The sequence below is a fragment of the Belonocnema kinseyi genome, chromosome 2 (assembly GCF_010883055.1).
Source record: "Belonocnema kinseyi isolate 2016_QV_RU_SX_M_011 chromosome 2, B_treatae_v1, whole genome shotgun sequence".
NCBI classification, from domain to species: Eukaryota; Metazoa; Arthropoda; class Insecta; order Hymenoptera; family Cynipidae; genus Belonocnema; species Belonocnema kinseyi.
In genome coordinates this window covers 125,138,506-125,147,556 of record NC_046658.1, presented here as the reverse complement: position 1 = coordinate 125,147,556, position 9,051 = coordinate 125,138,506, and the positions used below count along the sequence as shown (strand labels likewise).

The 9,051-nt window shown below is 27.7% G+C and overlaps 1 protein-coding gene across 1 annotated transcript in view; it reads left to right on the top strand.

The window, feature by feature from the left end:
- Nucleotides 1-9,051, top strand: part of LOC117167311 — an 80,844-nt gene extending 71,793 nt beyond the window's left edge. Inside the window, exons 10-13 of the mRNA XM_033352147.1 lie at nt 1,996-2,130; nt 2,461-2,738; nt 4,456-4,653; nt 8,303-9,051. Of these exons, the coding sequence (XP_033208038.1) occupies nt 1,996-2,130; nt 2,461-2,738; nt 4,456-4,653; nt 8,303-8,547 (856 nt within the window). The 3' untranslated portion in view covers nt 8,548-9,051. The remainder of the gene's footprint in view (nt 1-1,995; nt 2,131-2,460; nt 2,739-4,455; nt 4,654-8,302) is intronic.

Below are 9,051 nucleotides of genomic sequence, written 5' to 3'. Positions count from 1 at the left end.
TATATCAAGTCGCAAAATCTTTTTTTTTCGAGAGTCAAAAAAATAGGTTTCGCCCAATTTCGACTAAAAAATAAGATATTTTATCCTCGAAATATTCTGTGAATTCAAGTGTAGTGCCTGTCAGACTTGAAACGAATTCCGTCAAACAATAAAAAGGACGATTAAAATTAAAACATTCACTCTGCCAATTTATAAATAAGGTCAAATCATTAAGAAAATACAGTTAATGCGTGATATTATAAGATAATAAATTGTTTAAACTAATACAAATTGTGTAAACAATAAACAAACAATTTAAATAAAGATGAACCCTTTACAAATTCATTAAATAGATCATAGAATTCATAAAATATTATATTAAATATTATATTGAAATGTAATCATTAAATAAAAAAACTGTTTAGCATTTTTAAAATTAATTGACAAATATATAAAATATTATAACATATTAATTCATGAGAATCTATGAAAAAAATGTGAAAAAATAGTAATTAAGGTAAATATTCTACAAAATCCTTATTGCACTTACAAGGGGTATTTTTTGGGACACCATAAAAGGGGCTCAGGAGGATTATAATAAAAAATTAATGATCGATTTGTAGTATTTGAAAATACTTATTATACATTTTTACTTTTTGGACGGAGATAACAAAAATGTGTCTTTTTTCGTATTTTTCTACGGGAAAACTTCAAAGGGTTGGAGGGGCCCTCTTAATATTGACAAAATATATATTTAAAGATACGTATTCACTTTTCTTAGAAATTAAAAAAAATGGGGGGGGGGTCGTCACAACATTCGGAATTTTTTTTACCACCCCTGCATATTAAGTAAGTAACATAAAATCTTACATAAAAAGAAGAATGGGAGGGATCACAAAATCTTACGAATCCTTAAAATGGGGGCTCTCTTAATATTTAAGAAATACATAGACACGTATTCACTTATTTTGATTATCTAAAAAAATAGAAGGAGGGTGAATGGGGTTGGTTTCACACCAAAATTATAAATTTTTTTCCAACCTTCTATATATTAAGTAGAAAATATAAAATTTTGCACAAGAAAACGGAGGGGAGGGGTTGTACAATCTTATGAATTCTTAAAATAGGGGGCCCTCCTAATGTCTGTGTGTGTGTAAACACTTATTCACTTTTTTAGGAACCCAACAATATGGAGGGGAGTAGGGGGCACACAAATTCAAAACTTTTGTTTCATTCAACCATCCTAGTGAGGCCTGTATATTCATTGAAAGATAAAAAATCTTTTGCAAGAAGGGGAGGGGGAGAGGTCACAAAAATCTTACGAATGCTTACAAAAGCGGGCTCTCTTAATATTAAAAAAACGTATAATGTTTGCTATAAACCTTAAAAAATGAGGAAATGCCGTAAAAAAATGCAAAACTTATTTTTTGGACATGTTTAGTGAGTTCTGTATGTTCAGTAAAACATAAAAAATATTACCTAAAAAGGGGAGGGAGGTCACAAAAATCTTACGAATCCTTACAATAGGGGTCCCTCCTAATATTTAAAAACACTTTTTCATTATTTGGGAACCTAACGAAGTGAGGGGGTGCCGCAAAAAAATACACGAAATTTTTTTTTTGCCACCTTAGCGAGTTCTGTATATTCAGTAGAAAATATAAAATATTACCTCGGAAGGGGAAGGTCAAAAAAATCTTACGATTCCTTACAATGGAAGGCCCTCTTAATAATAAGAAAACACGTATTCATTTTTTTAACCCTAACGAAGTGAGAGGGTGCCGCCAAAAAAATCGAAACCTTTGTTTTTTGGGCCAACCTTATGAGGTATGTATATACAGTAAAAAATATAAAATCTTAAGTAAGAATGGGAGGGGGGTCACAAAAATCTTAAGAATCCTTAGAATTGGGGAAGGGGGAAAGGGGTTCTAAAATTTCAAAAATCATCCCTACATAATAAGGGCACATTCCCCAGGTAACGCGCAAATATTTAAGTAGATATTTATCCCGACATTACAGGATTGTCGGTGGCGGTAGTTCCTCGGCTGGAAGTTGGCCCTGGCAAGTTGCCCTTTACAAAGAGGGCGATTATCAGTGCGGAGGTGCTCTTATCAGTGATAGATGGGTCCTATCTGCTGGACACTGCTTTTATCGGTAAGTTTAAAATTTTTTTCTTGGGTGGATGGTCCTTGAATGGCTAGTCCAATAAATTTTATGTATACAAAAGCTGCTAAGATTAAAAACTAAATGAAATAAGTAAGACAATGTCCAACAAATGTCGGGTGGGCGGTTTGACACTGAGGGTGACGATGTACACTCGATGATATCGAATGTCTAGATTCAAACTCGATAGTGGAAAAACCGGCTGTACTCGCGAAGATAGTTTTCTGTAGTTTTCCTCTCCCTTGGCGAAACGTAAAGGAAAATGCGAAATAAGCAAGCCTATCTATAATAATGATAATAACTAGAACAAAAAATTTTCAGTGGTCAGAACGAGCACTGGGTTGCAAGAATTGGAGCGACTCGAAGAGGAAGTTTTCCCAGTCCCCATGAACAACTTTTGAAGTTGGACTACATCTCCCTCCATCCTGATTATATTGATAATGGATTTATCAATGACATCGCTCTTTTGAGACTCGAATCTTCTGTAGAATTCAGCGATTATGTTCGACCTGTTTGTCTACCGGAATCAGAACCCAGAACTGGAACGATGTGTACAGTTACTGGCTGGGGCCAGTTATTCGAAATTGGAACGATTTTCCGTAAGCAAACTTTTATTACACAATAATCACTGTGGGGCGGAATCAGGCGGAAGCGCTCCGTATTTGTAACTTGAAAGTCGGGGCTCGAATCCTGCTGCCGGCCAATTTGGTTTTCATTCAATTTTTAAAAAATTGTAATTGACTCATTTATTTATTTTATTTGAGGAATAATATTCATATTTAACCATTTTTTAATGCATAAAATAGGTTTTTGAACATTTTTATGACTTCCGGAACCAATATTTCAAGCATGATTCAGTGGGGTGACATTTTTGAAAAATTCTGATTCCTTATGCAATTTTTTGTTTTAAAAAAAACCATCCAGGATCACTACCATATTTAATAAAAAAAATCAATTAAAAATTTTTTCATTAACTCCCCTCCGATTAATTTAGTTTTTATCTTAAAATTATTGTGAGTCTTATTATGAATCTAAGTATTTCAAACTATTTAAATAGCTAAAATAATGTATAAAGCCTTAATCCGGAATATAAAATTGTTTAGCTTGTTAAGCTTTCGATTAAAATAATAAAGTTTTGAAGGACTGCAATCTTTAAAGTTACTGATAGCGATTGTAATTTAAGTATACTTTTAAAAATTGAACAGTTTCAGTCACAAATTAAAAATATGCAAAATGGCAAAATTGGAACTGTAACATTAAAAATTGAACTTTTAGTATTGGAAAATGTTACCGATTCACAATTATTGAATAAATCATTTAACTATTGGGGCTTACAATAGCAAATTAGTTTAATTTAAAAAATTTTCAAAACATCATTTTTAATCGTTTCATTTTAACCACCTAATTTAAAAATTTTATTTTAAATAAACAGTCGAATATAATGAATTTTAATTTTTTTATACGTTCAATTTGAAATTGTTCAATTTCAAACTTTTCCAATTTAATCATTAATAATTAATAATCTAATGTACATTAAAAAATTTGAAACTATTTTAAATTGAAAATAATTTATAAAGTCTCAATACAGAATTTAAAATTGTTTTAACTAATAAAGGTTTTGATTGAAATAGTAAAGTTGTGAACGATTGCAATTTTTGAAGTGAATGTGTTTGATTTTATTGTGATTTATGATTTTTAAAATTCAATAATTAGTCACAAATCAAAAAATGTACTGAATGGAAAAATTAGAATTTAAATTGAAACTATTTGAAAATTGAAAATAATGCATAAAGTCTCAATGCAGAATTTAAAATTGTTTAATTGTCAAAGCCTTGGATCCAAATACTAAAATTTAGAACGTTTACAATTTTTGAAGTGATTGATTCTGATTGATACTTTTCCAAATTCAATAATTACAGTCATAAATCAAAAATTAGCAAAATTGAAAAATTAGAATTTTTATTAAAACTGCTTTAAAATCAATAATAATTTGTAAATCCTCAAGCCAGAATTTAAAATTGTGTGACTATTAAAGTTTCTGATTTCAAATAGTAAAAGTTTGAACTATTGCAATTTTTAAATATTCCGTTTAAAAATCGTCTTTTTCAAGCGAGTCAGAAATTGTTATTTTTTTAAGTATTCCACAGACTTAAATAATAATTTTAAAATAATTAGTATAATTGAATGAATAAGAATTTCTAAAATAAATGAATAATAAGAATTCAATTTTTTAATAATTGGGTATTCTGCTAGAATTTCTGAAAATTTGTCATCAAAAAATAAATTTACTTTAATCAAATGAATTTATCATTACAGCTGATACACTTCAAGAAGCAGAACTTCCAGTAATTTCAACAGAAGATTGTCGCAGGAGGACATTATTTTTACCTCTCTATAGACTCACATCTGGAATGCTTTGTGCCGGATTGAAAGATGGCGGGAAAGATGCATGCTCAGGTGACAGCGGCGGTCCACTTGTTTGTTCAGAATCTGACAACAGATACACTCTCCATGGTAAAATATCCCTTCTGAATATTTTTTTTTAAGTTTTATTTTTAACATTTTTTTTTAATTTCAAGTTTCTAAAAAACGGTTTTGAAAAAATCCACGCATGTTAAATAGACCGCCATGCGAGATTCTTTCAACTCAGGCGGAAGTGCTCGGAGTTTGTAGCTGGAAAGTCTGAGCTCGATTCCTACTACTGGCCATTTTTTTTCATTTGTTAGAAATTCATATTTTTCGTTGAAAATTGAAGTAATTTTGGTAGAAAATTGATCTATTTGGTTACAATTAATCTATTCATTTAAAAATTTGACTATTTGGTAGTAAATTAAATTCAACTTAGGAGTCATCCATAAACTACGTTAAAAATTTTAGGAGAAGGAGGCCCCGAAATGAGATGCCGAAAACTATGGCTGGTATCAGGGAAGATCATTTTTAACAAAGTTTGCGAATTTCGCCGTGACATAAATTAAATAAATAGAACCCTATAAGAAAATTTTACTATTTAACGTTAGAGGTTTTTTTTTTCTTATGGTTAAAAAGTCTACTAATATATTTTTGGGTCGGAATTCATCTCGCTTATTTAAAAATTCTACTATGTATTTGATGACTAATTTAATTATTTTGGTTTTAATTCAACTATTTGGCTGAACATTTATTTATTTATTTGGAAATTCATATATTTTCTTGAAAATTTGTCTTTTTTGGAAAAAAATTAATCGTCTTGATAAAATAATTTTTTTTGTTCTAAAATGCAATTATTTGTTTAAATGATCGAATCCTGTTGAAAATGATTTTTTTTCAATTTATAATTTTAGTTAAAAAATTCAAGTCTGGTTAAAAATTCATTTTATTGTTTGACAATTCATCACTTTGTTTGAAAATTCGGTTTTTTTTTAAATAGAAAATTCAATTCCTTTTTATATAACGCAACTACGTATTCCAAAATTAATATTTTTTGGTAAAAATTAAACTAGTTGGTTAAAATTAATTTAGTTTAAAAATTAAATTGTTAAAAATAATTTTTTTGGCTAACAATTAATCTCTTTGTTTGAAAAGTCGTCTTCTTTGGTAGAAAACTAATCTTCTTGAGAAAATCATTTTTTCCTTTGTTTTTAAATACGATTATTTGTTTCAATGCTGAACTATTGTTGAAATACATTTTTTTAATTTATAATTTTATTTGAAAATTCACCTTTGGTTAAAAATTCGTTTTTTTTTAGATTGAAAATTCAATTTCTTCGTTAATCTAATTTAGGGCAAACATTAATTTGATAAAATCATTTTATTTTACTTTAAAGTGCAATTATTTTCTGAACTCTTATTGAAAATACATTCTTTCAAATTTATCATTTTAGTTGAAAATACACCTCATTTTTTTATGAAAAATTCGTTTTTTTAAATTAATAATTGTTGGTAAAAATTAAACTACTTGTTTGGAAATTGAATTAGTATAAAAACTAATTTGTTAGCAATGCATTTTTTTGGTTCACGATTAATCTCTTTGGTTGAAAATTACTTTGTTTTTAAATTGGAAATTCAATTGTTTCGTTTAAAATGCAACTATTTGAATTAAAATTATAAGGTTTTAATAAAAATTAAACTATTCAGATGAAAGTCGAACTACGTTGTTAAAAATTCATCTCTTTGGTTGAAATTTTAAATAATTTGTTGAAAATGTTTTTTTTTTTAGTACAAAAATTTAACTATTTCATATTTATTACAAATTGATATTTTGCATTGAAAATGGATTTTTTCTAGTTAAAAATTCGTCTTTTTAACTAAATAAATAATCTTCTTGGACGGAAATTCATGATTTTTGGTTTAAAAAGGAAATTTGCAGTCGAAAAATAATTCGTTTTGATTGAGGATTCAACTATTTTGTTGAAATTCATCTTTCTTGGTTAAATTTAACTTTTCTTAGTTAAAAATGAAAAAATTACTATTTATTGGTGGAAAAATCAAGTACTTGGTTTAAAAAGTAAAACTTTTTGCAGATTTATTGTTTCAGTATAAAATTGAACTATTTGGTATGATCTTCATTTTTTGGTTGAAAATTCAACTGTTTCTCAAAAACTGAATTTTTTTTGGCTTCAAAATCAACAATTTAATAGAAAAATAAACTAATTGGTTGAAAATGACACTTCTTGTTAAAATATCTATATTTTTGGCTGAAAATTGATCAACTTGGTTTAAAAATAATCTGTTTATTTGAAAATGTAACTATTTAGTAGAAAATTACCTTTTTTTTGGGAAGGCCATATTTTTTGGTTAAAAATTCAACTATTTTGTGGACAATTCGTATTATTTAGCTTCGAAATTCAACACTTTTGTTGAAAATTAATCTTCTCGGTGGAAAGAAATCCATCCTTTTGGTAAAAATTAATATAGTTGGTTGAAAACTAATTTTTTGTTGGTTCACGATTAATCTCTTTGATTGAGAATTCGTGTTTTTGTGTAGAAAACTAATTTTCATGATAAAATCATTTTTTCTTTGCTTTAAAATGCAATTATTTGTTTGAATACTGAACTCTTGTTAAAAATAAATTTTTTTATTTATAATATTAATAGAAAATTCACCTCGGTTTAAAAATTCATTTTTTTTAAATTAAAAATTCAATTTCTTCGTTTATAATACAACTATTTGTTTAAAAATTAATATTTTTTGTGAAAATTAAACCACATGGTTGAAAACTAATTTAGTTTAAACATTAATTTGATAAAATCATTTTATTTTGCTTTAAAATGCAATTATTTGTTTGAATACTTTGAATACTTTATGAAAAATTCATCCTTTTTTTAATTAAAAATTCAATTTCTTCGTTTATAATTCTGGTTTAAAGATAAAATACTTCTTATAGATTTAAATTTTTAGTATAAAATTGAACTATTTGGTATGAAATTAAATTTTTTTTTGAAAATTTAACTGTTTCTCAAAAAAATTAATCTTTTTGGCTTCAAAATCAACAATTTAATAGAAAAATAAACTACTTGATTAAAAATTACACTTCTGCTTAAAATATCCATATGTTTGGCTGAAAATTTATCAACTTGGTTAAAAAATAATCTGTTTATTTGAAAATGTAACTATTTAGTAGAAAATTAGCTTCTTTTTTGGGAAACCATATTTTCTGGTTGAAGATTCAACTTTTTTGTAGATAATTTGTATTTTTTCTATTCAAAATTCAACACTTTTGTTGGAAATTATTCTTCTCGGTGGAAAAATTCGTCTTTTTGGTTTAAAATTCAACTATTTCGTTAAAGATGCATCTTTATTAGTTGAAAATTCAACTACTTGGCTGAAAGTTGAACTACTTTGTTAAAAATAAATTTTTTTCAAGATTCATCTCTGGCTGAAAATTCAACTGTTTCCTTGAAAATTTATCTTTTGTGTTTGAAGTCACCTTTCTTTGGGAAAAATTCATTATTTTTGACATGAACTATTTTCTTAAAAGCTCGAATCTTTTGCTTGAAAGTTCAAGTATTCGTTTGGCAATGCAACTCTAGTTGAAAATTAAGTTTTTTTCTAGCTAGAAAATTAAGTTTTTTATCTAAAAATATTAAAATTAATTTCTGGTTGAAAATGTGCACCTAATTTATAAATAGTTTATGGACGACCGCACATTAGGGTCCATTTTTACCTTATAAATTTTTCGTTCAGGAATAACTTCGAATGGTTACGGATGTGCAAGACCAGGAAGGCCAGGAGTTTACACAAAAGTTTACCACTATCTTCCTTGGATAAAACGAACAACAGATAGAGAGGAAATTCCAGCAATGGTGACTTCTTGCAAAGGTCACAGATGCCCTTTAGGAGAATGCCTCCCTAAATCGCGAATATGCAACGGATTTCTCGAATGCTCTGATGGCAGTGATGAAAGAAACTGCACCGCAAATCAACCCTGAAAAGACTGACCTTAAATTATATTTTAAATTTCGTTATAAACAATAGGAGTGGGTCGAAAAAACTCAAGAAATTTGCAAAATTTCTATCAAATTGCTCAATGGTGAGACAGTTTTTTTCTTTTTTAAGTTCGGAATGTCACAAAGAAATTTTTCAGTCCTATCAACGAACCTAATAATTTTGAGTTTTTTCGGCTCATCCTGATGAATAATTAACGACGTTGAATATTTTACTCGAAGATCGACGATGAGAAATATTCAACTTCTTGTAAGAAACTGACGAATTTAGTTTTATTAATAAGACTTGACACTGTTTGTGATACCTGTTATTCTTGCAAATTGCGAGATAATTTTGAGTTAACATCTTACAGAAATTTTTAGATTTGAGACGATTCAGATATCTTCTAGCTCACCATGCATGTACATAGGTAGAAAATAATTTAATTGTAATTGTATATCGTAACATAAGTGTAAAATAATCGATCTAAAAATAATAATTTTTAAAAA